The sequence below is a fragment of the Apodemus sylvaticus genome, chromosome 10 (genome assembly GCF_947179515.1).
Source record: "Apodemus sylvaticus chromosome 10, mApoSyl1.1, whole genome shotgun sequence".
Lineage (NCBI taxonomy): Eukaryota > Metazoa > Chordata > Mammalia > Rodentia > Muridae > Apodemus > Apodemus sylvaticus.
Genome location: NC_067481.1, coordinates 92851985 through 92868455, shown reverse-complemented (window position 1 = coordinate 92868455; position 16471 = coordinate 92851985). Strand labels below are relative to the sequence as shown.

At 52.2% G+C, this 16471-nt stretch overlaps 1 protein-coding gene across 1 annotated transcript in view; it reads left to right on the top strand.

Moving 5' to 3' along the window:
* Positions 1-16471, top strand: part of Stk10 (serine/threonine kinase 10) — a 91399-nt gene that overhangs the window by 31307 nt on the left and 43621 nt on the right. The window contains exons 3-4 of the mRNA XM_052196448.1: positions 12275-12323; positions 16151-16300. Of these exons, the coding sequence (XP_052052408.1) occupies positions 12275-12323; positions 16151-16300 (199 nt within the window). The remainder of the gene's footprint in view (positions 1-12274; positions 12324-16150; positions 16301-16471) is intronic.

Genomic DNA, 16471 nt, shown 5'->3' with positions numbered 1-16471 from the left:
GGTACCTCCTGTACTCAGGCCTATTGACAAGCACCTCCTGCCCCCAACCCCTAGCCTCATGGTCTCTAGTTCCTTCTCCTGACTCAAGTAATCTGGCAATAAATGACTCCCCTCCTCAACCCCCAGGGCAGCTGGGGCTACCCCTTTGAGCCCACCCCTTTTCGTATAGAATGAGCCTGCCCCTCCTATTATTATAATTCCTTTTTTTTCTTAGTTTTTTCTATGGAGCTTGGGGTCTGTTTTGTTCTATGTATTTTCAGACAGGGTTTCTCTGTGTAGCCCTGGCTGTCCCGGAACTCACTCTGTAGACCAGGTTGACCTTGGACTCACACAGATCCACCTGCCTCTGCCTCCTGAGGGCCAAGGTTAATGGTGTGTGTCACCACAGCCTGACTCTATCCTCTATCCTCTATCGTTGTCATTCTTTATTCTGGGTCCCTAGTCATCTAAAGAGCCAGGACAGGGGGTGTGGCCCCAGGGCACCGGCTCTGAGGGCTCCCTGACAGTCACTAACTTCTGCTCACTGTTTAGGTCTGGCACTGTGCTCGCACAGACCTCTCTCTCTCTTCTGAGGCAGGTGCATTTCCTATGTCAGCCCCTTTTTATTTAGGGGACCCCGAGGCTCAGGGAGGGGGTGCTATGGTTTGGCTTAGGTTTTGTCCCCCGAGGACTCACGTGCTGGGAAACGTCGCAGAAGACTGGAGAAGCTCACATGGGCAGGGTGTGTGAAAGGTGAGTGGGCCTTTGTGCACCGTGCTCTCCCCGCCCTGCTTTCTAGAAGGATTGGGTTGACTTGGAGTGTGCTCCGCCCGCCACCCCCAGAACGGTGAGCCTAGCTGTCCCACCTCTCTGAATTAGCACGAATCTTCCCAAAACAGCATGGCAGAACTTGGTTCTAGCCCTCCCCTCCCAGGGGATCTGCCCTCACTCCTGGTGGCCCCGGACAAGGACCCATAATTACAGCCCAAGGCAGGAAGCCAGGCGGCTGATTCCACTCTCTTGTGATTTGGGGTTTCCCCTCCCCCCCCCACTCCCCTGCTGCCCTCTCAGGAGGACTCAACAGGGCTGTCCCCGAGAGAACCCTTACCCTGTGACTCTTGTGACCTCTGCCCCGTTGTAAAACTGCGTATGTGGTTATGACATTCCATAGGCCAGTCTCATGGGATTGACGCCCCCCCACCCCCACCCCAGTTCTCCCTCTCCCTGAGCAGGCGGAGCCATTATTCATTCAATGGTCATTCGTTCACACACAAAATCAGCTGCAGCATGCCTGGAAGTTTTAGACTCTGGGGACACAGGCTCGGAGCTGGTCTGGTCTCTCAAGTGTCCCGTGAGGATGCCACTTGGGTGTCACTAGCTATATCTGTATTTGGTACATTTACCAAACACTGGTCCCCTGTGTCACCTATTTGACTGCAACCCGGAGGCAGGCTCTGCAGTTACCCAAACTTGATGGATGAAGTTGCAGTTTCTGAGATGAACTAGTGGCAGACTGGCACACTCCACGAAGCCCTGGCGTTTCCTGGCCAAGTAGATACTTTGACTCCATGAGGACTGTGCTATGGGAAGGACAGTAGCCCTGGGGATGTGGAAGGGCTGTGTCCCCCACCCCCTTGTTCAGTCAGGGACTCAGTGACCCTGACACTGCATACCTCTCTGGCTCTATGAGCTGGCGAGTGAATTCTGTTTGTTATACCCACTGTCCCATCTCACCAGCCATTTCTGGTTCCAACCCTGCCTGCCTCTCAGGGATTCAGTGCTATGAAGCCTTCAGTAAGTTAAATGGTAGGGAATACCAGCTCTGAGGAGGAGCCTCCTACTGCATCGATGTGGCTTTTGTCCTGTGTGCCCTATCAAAAGTGTTCTAAGTCTTCATCCCAAGAGTCCTTGGTGGCCATGGAAACAGCCCTGGTTTATTCCTTTCTGGGCTCAGTGCTGTTCCTGGGTAGTCTTATGAAATGGTGGCTAGCCAGCTAGCCAGACTGAAAAGGGACTTCTTGACCCTCCCTAGAGGACCTGAGCCGAGCTCTGACTTAGCATTTCTTGCACAGTGGCCAGGAATGCAGCTCAGGGGACTCTGAGCCTGAGGCCCGAACTCCTAACCTCTGGGATGGACTGTCTAAGAGTGAAGCATGCCTGTCACTAAGTCACCTCAGTCCCATCTGAGGGATGCCTTGGGCCTGAGCAAGCACTTTTGGCTATGGACATGGATGGGGTGAGGGGTGGCTGAGGCCAGACTGGCCATCAGAACCGCCACCTCCACCTCTGCATGCATGCAAGGAGCCAGGTTACTGCCCCTGACTCAGGCCTCATTCCAAGGCTGCTGGGACCGGGGAAAGCTGGATTCCTAACCCAGGCTTGCTGCAAGGTGGTGGGCGGAACTGGCCTGGAGGAACAAGGCTGGACCTAGGAGGCCTCGTGGGTGTGGGTGCCCCACTCAATGGCCACATTGTTTGGCTGATACTCAGAGGTGGGGAGGTCCTGGGACTCCACCTACAGGGACAGGCAGCTGACGGGCCAGACTGGGTTCATGTTGACTCTTGCTTTTTTTTTTTTTTTTAAGGCTGCCTTCATGACTTCCTCTTTCAGGCTTTGGTTGACTAATCAGAAGCTTCTGTCTTTTGCACCACGTTAGAGAGCCTGGAGGCCCCCAGCTCTTGACCTGGGGACTAACTGCAGACACTATCCCTGCTTCCTCAAGGAGAAATGAATCCAGAGCGGAAACGTGGCTGGCCGCAGGGTTCGGCCGTCCCTCCGTCACAGCCAGCTTGAGTTTATTCCTTCTTCTTCACTTCTGTGCTGAGTAGCTTTGGGGCAGCCCCTTACCCTCTCAAGCCTCTATATTCTCATCTGTGCAATAGGCTGCTTGTGGCTTAAGGAATGTTTATAGACTGCTTAGCACAGCCCCAGGTCAGTGAATCTGCCCTAGTTTCTGAACATCTCAAAACCATTCAACAAACACTTGTGGATCACGGGCAACTAGAGTCCTCTGTGCCTGTTGGTTCAACATCACCAGTACTGAACACACGGAGTCATCTTTCCTTGTCAGTGTTGCCTCAGTGATACAAGAGAACAAGCATTCACCTTGCATTCCCATTGGATGCTGCTGTTGCTCTTCTAGAATCTTCCAGATGTGTGGGACGATGTGTGGGTTCTGTGTGGACACGACGCCATTCAGTCCGGGACTCTGGCATTGGTAGATTTCTATCTGTTGGGTCCTGGCCAGATTCCCGGACTGATGGATAATTGTACGAGGCCCTGGCTCTGACCACCAACCTTTCACAAACACAAACTTGCTTGTTCTGTGAAAAAGTGACTACAGTCACACGGAGACCTGAAATGTGGATGCCACAAAAGGTCATACAGATTTTGAGAACCTCATTTTCCAGATGGGGAAACAGAGGCCCAGGTGGGGAAGGGGTTCTGGTGGCCTGTGGTGGAACTGTGGCCCTTTGTGGGGCTGTATCTGGACTCCCTTGCCGTGCTCAGGAGTGTCACATGTATAGGTCACCTGAGCTTCTTTTCCTGGTCAGTATATGGTAGTAGCCTCAGGAAAGGCCAGGGGTGGAGAATTGAGGCCCAGCGTCCTGAAGGTCAGCAGGGCGGTGGCTCACCTCTGGACTGTGCGTGACTCAGTTGTCTCCCGGGGATGGTTAGGGCTCTGGCATTGCCTGGTGGGGCTGTCTGGGGGCTGTAAAAGTTAATGTCTAAGCCCTGAGGTGGCCAGGCCATGCTTATCTGGGCTGGGACATCCTGGCTCCTTATCTCTGGGTGAGCAGCCTGCTCAGTCCATTCGTGAAATGGAAGGGCCCAAGGGTTAGAGGCAGGAGGCTGAGGGGCTCTTCTCACTGACCCAAGGCCTGTGACTCAAACTTCCTGTGGCTTCCTCTGTGAGATGGGATGGGGGTGGGTGCTCTCTACAACCTCACAGAACCCACCTCACCCAATCCTGGTTCTGGCTCTGCCACCCTCTATCGCATGACCTGACTCTTAAGACATGAGTCCTTGTATCTAAATGGGAATAAAATGTCACCGGATCCTGATCACACCAGGTGGCATTTATCAGCACTGACCTACCGTGTGTCAGGCATGGGCCCATGCTACAGTGAGCATCACCCCCGACTGAGGTGCCAGCCCCTGTCAGAGTATCTCCTGAGTGTGACAAGAGCGAGCGTGACGGTCCATGCCGACCGAACCTTTGCTTGGGGAATGGCATCAGAGAAGTACCCCGGCTGTGTTAGGTGTCATGGAAGGGGAAACTGAGGCTGGCCAGGCTAGCCATCCTGGAAGCTGGGATGGAGCGACACAGCGTGTGGAAGGCCCGTGCACTTGGGATTTGCTGCTGACACTTAGCTGGCCAGCTCTTCCGGGTCAGTGTTGAATTGGGAAACAGGAGTAAGATGGAGACATGAGAACTTCTGTTTCTGGGTCCCTCCGGCCTACGCAGTTACTGGCTCTGTTCATCACGTGCACATTTGGCTCATGGGTGCCAAAGAAGATGCTCTCTGGGAAAGCAGGGTGTCCTTCCGAGTGACCTGGGTGCTAGGGTGTTGTGCTAGGTTGCCCCAGAATCCCCATGGCAGCGAGGCAGGGATGGCTCCTCACTGCTCCGTTTCTGTTCTGTCACTGTGCCTGAAACTGACACGGATACAGGGCCCAAGTCCCACACATCTCCATTCCATTCACAAATGGCCAGAGCCGTGGAGCCCAGAGGCCCCTGCGCCTGGCCTCGAGACAGCTGCTTAGCCTGACCAAGGGTATTGTGGTCCCCAGTGGTCTCCAGGTTCCTTGTCTTCAGCCCAAGAAGGAAGGAAGCCAGTGACTTCGGGCTGCTGTCACATCCTCCGTTAGGTACCCTCAAGCAAGGTCTCCAAGGAAACGGAATCTCCTAGATCCTAAGGAGGGAGACCAGCTGTGCTAGGGACAAGCCTCCAGCAAGAAAGGTCAGGGACAGCGAGGGCGGGCTCCCCACCTGCATCCCTGTGTGGGGAGGCCCGCCTTTGTTTGTTTTGGTTTTATTTCATTTTCTTGGCATATGTGTAAGCGTACATTTATGTTTTATGAAGGCCAGAGGTCAACTTCAGGTATCTTCCTTGACCCTACCCCTGACTCACACACCTTAGTTTTTTAGGTTTTTCCTGAACAGGGAGTTCACTGGTTCTTCTAGACTGACTAGACAGGAGGCCCAGGAATCCTTCTGCCCCATCTCCCCAGCGATGGGATTACAGGCGACCATCACTATACGCGGGTTTTTTTTATATGGTTGCTGCGGACCTGAAGCTCACTTTCCATTCCATTGCTTGTACACCAGGAACTTTACTGACTGAGCCATTCTCCTGCCCGCCTTGTTTGTTTGTTTGTTTTTAAACATTTGTCTGTCTGTTTACTGGAGGAAGATACATCACATGAGACCTGCCCTTGTAACAAAATTTTAAGTGTCGAATGCGTTATTGTTGATTAATATTACACTGTGGACAACAGGCTCCAGAGCTGTCTGGTCTCGAGGAAGTGGGGAGTTGAGCCCTTTGGTCAGCAGCACCTTCTCCAAGGCGGCCCTGAGATCTGTCTGTCAGGGTCCCCAGCTGTACCTGGTCCCTGGCTGTATCAATGAGTCTGCAATATTGTCTTTCTGCTTCTGGCTTCCCTCCCTCAGGGTAATATCCGAAGGACTCATGCGTGTCCTCTGTCACACTGCAGACTTCTTCCCTTTGGAAGCCATCAGTTTGGTAGCTGGCACACTCCACGTGTGTCACCCATCTGTCACGGACACATAGCTTGCTTCCACGCCGCCTTGCCTTTTATGAGCCGTGCTCCAGTGAGCATGACAGTGCTGACAGCTCTTTGCAACCCTGGTTCTAATCCTTTTGGGTAAATGCCCAGATGCTGGATAGCTGGATCCTGTGTTCCATTTTGGATTTCTTGAGATATCCCCAGGATGGCCTTGAACTCACAATCTAACTGCTTCTGCCTCCTGAATTCTGGCCACCACACATCTCCATGCTGTGTTCTGTAGCAGCCTCGCCAGTTTGTGTCCCTGCTGGTGGGGGGCCAAGGCTCCCTTTGTGTCCCCTGGATAGCACCTGGTGGCCTTGTGTTTGATGACACCAGTCTGACATGGATCTTCTAGTGTTTACGACCTGTGTGTCGTAAACATCCTAGCCGCTCGCGGTTGGGATGTTGACGTTTCTTTTGCTGCTGAGTTTTAGGATCTCCTTGTGTAATCTGGGAATGGAGCTGTCAGGAAGTGGTGGTGATTGGCAGGTGTGTCCCTGGGCTGCTGGCTGCTCTGTGTCCTCTGTTCCACAGAAGCATTTGCGTTGGACGGGCCTGCGTACTTCTGGTCACAGAGCCTATGTATTATCTGATGTCATGTCTACGAGGTCACTGCCGAGACCAGCGTCCTGAAGCTTCTCCTGCTGACTTCTGTCAGGCCTTTTGCAGTTTGCCTTATGTCCAGCCTTTGTCCATTTTCCATTAGTGCTTGTGTAAAGTAAGAGTCTGGCTTCTTTCTCTTCCTGTGAGTGTCTCTTTTATAATCCACATTTGTTGAGCAGACTGTGCACCCCAACTCTGCCATCCTTGCGGAAAGGCACCGGACTGCATAAAGGATGATTGCTGGGCTTTCTGCTTAGCACATCTTTACGTTTGTTTTGTGCCATTACTAGACTGCATTTGTCCCAATTTGTGTAGCTTGTAGGATGTTTTAAAAGTGTAAGACTTCTGGATCCTCAACCTGTTAGCGGAGATCAAGTTCAGAAACTGTGAGACCTTTTCCAAGGCTGTTTGGGCTGCTGGGGTCTCCTTGACAGTCCCTGGGAATTTGAGGCTGAGGCTTTTCATTTCTATAGAAGACTTGGTGGAGATTTCCAAGCCTGTGTTGGCACTGGGCCTTGTCACGTTTTATCAAGCTTAGGTTACCTCTGAACCTGGATGCCTTTCCATTTCTCTGTCATCTTTCCGTTCTTTCGGCAATATTCTGTGGTTCTCACATGACTTTGTACCCTGAGACTTTGAGTTTTCAGCTGTGAATTTTGCTGTGCTAACTCAGTGTTAGCACATGTGTCTACTTGTTTCTACTCTTCTTCATGTTTCTACCTTTGGCCTCCAACACAGGGTCAAGTGTGCCCCCCCCCCAACACAGGGTCAAGTGTGCCCCCCCACAGGGTCGCTCTGAATCGACATCTGTGATGAAGACATGTTCTGCACCAAGCACGTCAAGTGTCTCTCACAAAGCTGTCTGGTCTTATGAGAGGCTTTGGTGCACCACTGAATCGACTCTGTGTTATTTCTCTCTGCAGTTTGCTAATATGATATGGTACATTAATAACTGTGTGTGTTGAACCATCCTTGCATCCCTCCAGTGAATCCTGCTCAGCTGAGGTCTAGTCAGTTTGCTAGATCTCGTTAAGTTTGATCTATGGTGGTATATTTATATAACCTACTGTCTCTAGATAACTCACAAGCCACAACACTTCAAATGCTGGGTTGTATTAGTTAGGGAACCATGATAAGAAGAATGACCATGGACCTGGAGAGATGGCTCAGGGTTAAGTGCACTGGCTGTTCTTCCAGTGGTCCTGAGTTCAATTCCCAGCAACCACAGGGTGGCTCACAACCGTCTGTAATGAGATCTGGTGCCCTCTTCTGGTGTGTGGGCATCCGTGTAGCCAGAACACTGCATATATAGTAAATGAATATATCTTTAAAAAAAAGAAGCATAGGGTGTGTGGCACATGCCTTTAATCCCAGCTCTCAGGAGGCAGAGGCAGCAGATCTCTGTGAGTTCCAGGCCAGCCTGGTATACAAAGCCAGTCCAGGACACCTAGAGCTGTTACACAGAGAACCTGTCTTGAAAAACAGAGAGTGCCAGGTCATGAGGCAGACCCATGGTGACATCAGTGACCCGCTAGCATACATGCTATCTCACCACGTGGCACAGCACAGGACCTTGTGGGTGATGCTATGCTGTTGGGATTTCCAGCCTATAAAACCAAGAACCAAAAAAAAACAAAAACAAAACAAAGAGAGAAAGAGAGAAAGAGAAAGAAAGAAAGAAAGAAAGAAAGAAAGAAAGAAAGAAAGAAAGAAAGAAAGAAAGAAAGAAAGAAAAGGTAAGGGGAAGAGAAGCAAAGAGACAGAAGAGAAGAGAAGAAAAAGGAAGATGACAGTGACAGACATGATTTTTCCTCATATTTTCAACCCAAAGGCTGGCCGACTCTGAATGCCAGCAGTAGATTTAGAGGGCAAACTTTGTTATTGTTGATTTTTGTTTTGTTTTCTTTTCTTTTTCTTTCTTTCTTTTCTTTTCTTTTTTTGGGGGGGGAGGGGGGCGGTTGGTTTTTTTTGAGACAGGGTTTCTCTGTGTAGCCCTGGCTGTCCTGGAACTCACTCTGTAGACCAGGCTGGTCTCAAACTCAGAAATCCGCCTGCCTCTGCCTCCCAAGTTGCTGGGATTAAAGGCGTGCACCACCACCACCCGGCATGATTTTTGTTTTCTAATTAAGCCCCACATAGCTGTGTGAAAGCCCAGAGGAATTGATAACCCAAGCCCCTGCAGCCCAGTGCTGATGAGCTGAAGGGTAATCCCTATATTTCTAAAGGCTAAAAAGCCCAGAGAGGCCTGAGACAGGAGCTGGGGCTGAGGCCCTGACCTCACCCTGAGCTTCCCAGCAGCCAAGGCAAACTGCAGAGACAGGAGAAGCCCAGGACTCCACGGCTCCTTGACTGGAGAAGAGGAAGAAAACCAGCCTCTCGGAGCGCACTGTTTCCCAGGGCTGACTTCAGAAGCCCGAGTGTGTGTGGAACCTTGGTTATGGGTGTTGTGCAAGGGCTGTTGCAGTTGAAGACACAGGGCCCGCCCAGGCCCGGCCACTTCTCACACTGGCTTGCGATAATCGGGAGGGTGTGCCAAAAGCTTGTGGTTCTGGGAAAGCCTGTGTTTATGGGCAGCCATAGTCCCCAGGGACACTCGCTGATTTTATCCACACAAGGTGCCACAGGAGTGTGACAGCAGTGTGGCTTTCCAGCCAGGGTTTGCTGTAGTGTTCCCAGAGGTGTTGGAGGCAGAGCTCACTGCCATTTTACAGATGAGGAAATAGACTGGGGGAGGGTCCCAATAATCACAGTCTCTTAATTAGATTATCAGGAGGGACTGCTATCTTTTCTTTTTTTGATGGCTCCTGGCAGAGAAGAGAGGGGTATCTGGCCCTGTTACTGTGCCCAGGAGGGCAGACCCCTTCAATCCTTGTGGTAAATCTAGAAGTCGACGGTTGCCTGTTTCAGGGACTGGCTAGTGACTCGAGGCTTCTGGGGGTGTTGGGAGTCAGCCTGACTTCTGGCAGATGTTGCCTTGGAAGAAGAAAGAGGATGGGGTCCCGGTTTTGTTTCTTCCTGTTGCTGTGGAATATCTCAGCTCACAGCTCCGGGTTACAGGGACTTGCAGGGAAGCAGCTGGCCACAGCTCAGTCAGAGCAGAGGGAGGGCACACACAGGGGCCTCCTGCTTGGCTTGTCTTCTCCATTCTCCTCCCCTGTAGGGACCAGACCAAGGGGATGGTGCTGCCCACCGTGAGCTGGGTCTTCCCATCTGAGTTAACGCCATCAAGACAATCCTTCACTGGCCACCTGATCCCCAGAGACCCTCACCGAGACCCTTTCCCGTGTGATTCCACGGTGATTCTGTCAAGGGATAACTGCAATCAGCCAACACAGATAAATTCCATGTCTCAAAAACAAAGAGTCGGCTGGGTGCACTCGCCTTTAATCACCGGGTAGTGGGAATAAAAGAGACCCCAGCCTCCATAGATGAAGAGTCAGGAGAACAGCGTATAGTGGCTGAGCCCCAGCCTGGAGGGTCAACTTGGTGTCCCTGAGAGGGGTAGGGTGTGCCATTCACCTGACCTAATCACTTACTGTCCCTTCCTGGTGACTAGGACCTGTGTCTTTCCCACCGCTCTGCTCTATGGCTGATTTTCCCAGCGATTGACAGGAGCGCTTGGGTCTCTTGTGGAGCTGGGAAGGACTGCAGGGTGTCACAAAGGGCTGAGAAGTCCACCTGCAGCTTTCTGATGCCTAGGAGGACAGCGAGTGGTGGGCGGGTGACGGGTGTGTGGGTGACTGGTGGGGCTTTGCCTTCCCTGCTATACGGGTTCTACAGATGAAGACTTCCTTGCTGGGTTAGTGTCAGATTAGAGAGAAGTCTCTCAGGGAAGCTGAGATCAGTCTGATGAACAGGCGGGGTGACCTCGCTGTCCCAGCCGGTCCCTCCCTTCCTGTGGGCAGTAGTGTGCAAACAGGCAAGTGCGCTTTCTCCGTGGCAACTTTCTGGTGGCATGTGGTGAGTCTGGCAGCTCAGGACTGTCTGCTGCTCCAGAAACCTGGCACCTGTCTTGTTGTGCCCAGGTCGCGGCCGCACGCACGGGCCACCTAGGTCTGCTTGTGTTTGACGCAGCCCAGCCCTGTTTACCTCCTGTGGTCCCCAGCAAGCATCATCTCTCAGCACAGCCCAATGGTTGGCCACAGTTGTGGACAGGAACCACAGCAGCCCCTTTTAGAGCTGAGATGAGGCTGGATGGTCGAAGGCACCCCGAGGAGATGTGGGCCGGGGTGTGGGACCAGCTGTGGCTGCCTCTAAAGCCTCCTCATTTTATCTTCATCTTTGTATCACTCAGAAACCTCTAGTACGTTGACTCACAATCTGTGGATCGTGACCCTTTGAGGACTGAATGACTCCTTCACAAGGGTCACCTGAGACTGTTGGAAAATACAGATATTTACGTTAAAATTTAGAACAGCAAAATTACAGTTATGAAGTAGCAATAATTTTGTGGTTGGGGAATCCCCACAACATGAGTTGAGAACCACTGCCCTAGAAGGTAAGGCTGGGGACCCATCTCAGTCCTGCGGGGCCTTCTTCCTTTGTGTCAGAGAGCTGGTGTCATGGCCGGATGTGTCCTTCCTGCTTAGAGACACCCAGTTTCTTTGTCACTCCATGGTGCTGGCTCTGCCCCTGATGAGTGACATCAAGGGACTGGAACTGGAAGCTGGAAGGTGGCTTAGAGTATTCATGATGTCGGTGTCTCCACTCATGGCAGATGACAAAGACCTGCTTAGAGTGCTCCAGGAGGAGCAGGGATGAGGGTGCTCCAGGAGGAGCAGGGATGAGGGTGCTCCAGGAGGAGCAGGATGAGAGTGCTCTAGGAGGAGCAGGATGAGAGTGCTCCAGGAGGAGCAGGATGAGAGTGCTCCAGGAGGAGCAGAGATGAGGGTGCTCCAGGAGGAGCAGGATGAGAGTGCTCCAGGAGGAGCAGAGATGAGGGTGCTCCAGGAGGAGCAGGATGAGAGTGCTCCAGGAGGAGCAGGGATGAGAGCAGGCAAGGAGGCGCAGGATGAGAGTGCTCCAAGAGGAGCAGGGATGAGGGTGCTCCAGGAGGAGCAGGATGAGGGTGCTCTAGGAGGAGCAGGGATGAGAGTGCTCCAGGAGGAGCAGGGATGAGGGTGCTCCAGGAGGAGCAGGATGAGGGTGCTCTAGGAGGAGCAGGGATGAGGGTGCTCCAGGAGGAGCAGGGATGAGGGTGCTCCAGGAGGAGCAGGATGAGAGCAGGCCAGGAAGAAACCATCTGTACATTGTTCTTTGGCTCCCTGTACTGGCTGCTGCTGGTTTTCCTCAGACCTGTTAGGTGTGTGGTTAGGTCTGTGTGTTGGATGGATGGATGGATGGATGGATGGATGGATGATGGATGGACGGACGGACGGACGGACAGACGGATGATGGATGGACGGACGGATGGATGGATGGATGGATGGACAGACGTACTGGGGGTCAGAAAACCTGCTCCCCATTCTAGAATCTGCCACCAGTCTGTATGGCCTTGGTAGCACACACTTTTTTCTGGGCCTCTACTGTACATTTGAACTTAAAGCCCACTCCCCACCCCACCCCCACCCCACGCCCTGTGCTGGATTTGGTAAGGAGGTTGTCTGAGGCTCTGGGACTTAGTGCATAGATTGCAGGGTTGACTCTGGGCAGGCTGGAGGGACTTGTGGGGCATCGGGCCTGACTGTAGAAGCCTTGGCTAAGGCTTTGGGTTTTGAGGCAACTTGTTTTTTTCTTTTCTGTAACAATTAAGTGCCTGTGGCATCTTTCTTGGGTGTCGGGCTCTGTGGATTTGAGAATGGTAAGGAGGAAATGGGCTAATATTCCCGCCCCCAGCAGGAGGGGTGGATGGAGCGGCAGCCGTGGCCCCGACTCATTGTTCTGGTTTGTGTTTCTACAGATCATGATTGAGTTCTGTCCTGGGGGAGCTGTGGACGCCATCATGCTGGGTAAGTCTCGCTTTAGCTGCCGGGGATGCAGGACTTTACCTGAGCTCTGCATCCTATTTCTTGCCAGCTCTGACTAGTCAGTCCCCATCTGGTGGTTTGAATATGCTTGACCCATGAGAAGTGGCACTATTAAGAGGTGTGGCCTTGTTAGAATAGGTGTGGCCTTGTTGAAGGAAGTATGTCACTGTGTAGGTGGGCGGGCTTTGAGGGGTTCTAGTGCCCAAGCTCCGCCCAGTGCAGAAGAAACCCTCCTCCTGGCTGCCTTAGATCAAGAACTCTCAGCTCCATCTCCAGCACCAGGCCTGCCTGGACACTGCCATGCTTCCTCTGTGATGATAATGGACTGAACCTCTGAAACTGTGAGCTGGCCCCAGATAAATGTTTGCCTTTGTAAGAGTTGCCTAGGTCATGGTGTCTCTTCACAGCAATGGAAACCCTAATTAAGACACCCTCCCTGCCTCTTTTGGGGCTACAGAGAGAATGCTAGCCTCTTTCACTGGAAGCCTGGCACTTCCTGTTCAAGACACCCTGTGCCTTTATACCAGCTGCTCCCCCCTTTAGGCCGTCTTGACCGTGTGTGTATGATGACTCCACATGGCACTGAGTGGAACACTGAAGCGCCTTAGCCTGCCATCGCTGCTGTCACAGACACCTGCAGCTGGATGAGTTATAAAGAGCAGACATTAGATTCGGCCCATGGTTCCGAGCTGGGAAGTCCAAAAGCAAGACACAGGAACCTGGCAATTATCCCATGCTGAAGGCAGAGGGAGGCGCTTGAGTGAGAGGAGCACCCAGAAGCCATCGTCAGGAGCCACTCCTGTGACAGCAGACACGCCCGCACAGCAGCGTGTGCACATTTGTTGGGGAAGAGACAATGATCTCGCAGCAGCTCTGCACTGGGGTTTTTGGGGACTCGTTCATTATAGCGTCCACCTGTTCTGTAAACTCTCAGAGGTCTTGCTGTCCTTGGCAAAGAGTGGTTGATATCAATGCTGAGAAAATATTGTGTCTTGGTCCTAACAAAATACCCGAGGCTGGGTACTTGCAAAGAGGAAAGGCTTATAGAGCTTTGTTTTGGAAGCTGAGAGTTTACCATGGGGTGGCTTCTAAAGGCCGTATGATGGCTGCTGTTACAATGGGAGAGAGCGTGCAAAGAGAAAACAGTAAGAGAATGAGTCAGACAGCTTAAGGGGGGTGGTCGGTTTGCCTGCCTGTCTGTCTGTCTGTCTGTCTGTCTGTCTATCTATCTATCTATCTATCATCTATCTATCTATCTATCTATCATCTATCTATATACCATCATTTATCTATCATCTGCCTGCCTTCCTGTCTGTCCATCTGTCTGTCTTTGTCTGTCTGTCCGTCCATCTGTCTATCTTTTTCTGTCTCTGTCTGTCTGTCTGTCGAGACAGGGTCTCACTATGTAACTGGCCTGGAACTCACTATATAGACCAGGTTGGCTTTGAACTCACAGAAATACCCTGCCTCTGACTTGGGGGTGCTGGGATTATAAAGTGTGTACCTCCGTCGCCAGTCTCTTCCTCTTTTTATAACTTCAGGCTCCTGCAAGAACTATCTGAGAGCAGGCTTATTTCTTCGGAGGGTGGGGCTCTTTATCTAATTACCTAGACTTAGAGTCCCCACCTCCTAAAGGCTCTGTCACCTGCACACTCCCATGCTAGAGTCATGAGCCACTGGGGACGACATCAAGCCTTACCCCAAACCAGAGCGCTTTGTGATCAGTGCCTGCCCAAGATGTATCTCATTAATCTCCGGTTGTAGATCTGGGAAGAGTATCTCTGTTTATTCTAGTGCGTGTGTGCACACATGTATGTGGAGTGGGGCGTGTGTGCATGTGTGCTGGCCTCTCAACTCACTGTGGAGCTCAGGAAGACCTTGAACTTCTGGTGCACCTGCTTCCACCTTCCAAGCAGGAATTACACTTGTGCACCGCATGCATCTCCAGTCCCTAGAGGGACGCTTTTAAGTGCAAACTGCAATTGCATGCCTGGCTGCCCAGATGCAGTTTGTATTGGATTGCGTATTGAATTTCCAGTTGCATGCATCTGCCACAGAAAAGACATACAGTCCTGTTCCATCGGGTCCTGACTAGATGGCCACTCTGTTGTGTCTTCTGCATAGCCTTTCCCTCTTCAAGGATGTTTGTCCTTGGGCTGGAGAGATGGCTCAGCCATTAAAGGCTAGGCTCGCAACCAAAAATATAAGAATGTTTTTCCTGTCCCTGACCTGCTCAGGTCCACTAATCTTGACCTCAGAGCAGGACTGTGTCTCCAAACACTGTATGGTTGGGAGCGTCCCCAGCCAGCATCTGGAAGGCTCTTGGTGACCTGATGGTTCCCTGGTCTCCCCCCATCGCCCAAACTATGTTTCCTGATACCACTGCCAGGCCTTTGTTTCTGCTGGCTCTGTGGCCTGGGGTGCTTGTGCTCTGAGGTCAAGCACTCTGTGCTTCTGGGGATCATGCATTCAGACAGGATTGCTGTGTGTTCTGGCCTGTCGGTGCACATCCCTGCCCTCCCCCTGACCCTGTCCCCACCCGGTCCTAAGCATCACTTTGCACCTGGCCCCAAGCTGTGGCCCTAACCCATGAGAAGCACCCATTGTGTTGTAGCTTAAGTATGTCTCCAAAAGCTCCTGTGCTGAAAACTTAACCTTCAGATTCACCCACAGAGTTTGTAGGTGGGTCTCTGGGAGAAAATTCGAGTTAGATGAGGCAGTGAGGCAGGCCCCATGGTGACCTCAGTGACCCGCTAGCACACGTGCTATCTCATGGCACAGCACAGGACCTTGCGGGTGATGTTATGCTGTTGGGACTTCCAGCCTATAAAACCATGAACCCACTGGGTGGTGGTGGCACATGCCTGTAATCCTAGCACTTGGGAGGCAGAGGCAGAGTTTAAGGCCAGCCTGTCTACAGAGTGAGTTCCAGGACAGCCAGGGCTACACAGAGAAACCCTGTCTTGAAAAACCAAAACCAAAACCAAAAAAAACCCTACAAAAACAAAAATCATGAATCCTTTCTGTATCAGTTAACACAGCAAAATGGACCAAGGCACCCCGATTCCTGCCACACGTGCCATGCATCTCAGTAGGCTGTTTGTGAACCTGAACTCTGAAGCCCTAGATCTCTAAAAGGTCCTTCAGCAAGCAGTCCTCTGAGCCTTGGTGGCCACATCTGTGTGCCAGGAAGAACAGCTCGGTCAGGCCCATGGTTGTATTGTGGGGACAGGATTGGTCTGTGTCTTAGTCAGGATTTCTATTCCTTCACAAACATGACCAAGAAGCAAGTTGGGGAGGAAAGGGTTTATTCAGCTTACACTTCCATGTTGCTGTTCATCACCAAAGGAAGTCAGGACTGGAACTCAAGCAGGTCAGGAAGCAGGAGCTGATACAGAGGCCATGGAGGGATGTTACTTACTGGCTTGCTTCCCCTGGCTTACTCAGCTTGCTTATAGAACCCAAGACTGTGAGCCCAGGGATGGCACCACCCACAAGGAGCCCTCCCCCTTGATCACGAATTGAGAAAATGCCCCATAGCTGGATCTCATGGAGACACTTCCCCAACCGAAGCTCCTTTCTCTGTGATAACTCCAGCCTGTGTCAAGTTGACACACAAAACCAGCCAATACCGCCTATATGCCAACGGGCTCCTGGAGATGCTTCCCATTACTGGCCTAGAGAAGGTCTGCTGCAGATCTGGCAAGAGCCTGTTGCTGGCAATGTTTAGGGTCAGGTGTCAACTAGGAAAGGGCCTGGTGCTGGCCCTTCGAGGCCTAGTCAGTGATGAGAATACTTCTCTTTTCCAGAGCTGGATCGAGGCCTCACTGAGCCCCAGATTCAGGTCGTATGCCGCCAGATGTTGGAGGCCCTTGACTTCCTGCACAGCAAGAGGATCATCCACCGAGATCTGAAAGCTGGCAACGTGCTTATGACCCTGGAGGGGGACATCAGGCTGGGTAAGGAGGGCTTGAGGGACACTGCTCAAGCAGTGTCTGAGTACAGATGTCCTGGTGGCCAGTGCAGCTGAAGGGGGCGGGACCCGGGTCTGGGAGGGAGTGTGGGGTCCTCACACACACACAGCCACCCCTTCAGCCTCCAAGGCTGTGCTAATGGTTCTCCCCGCATCC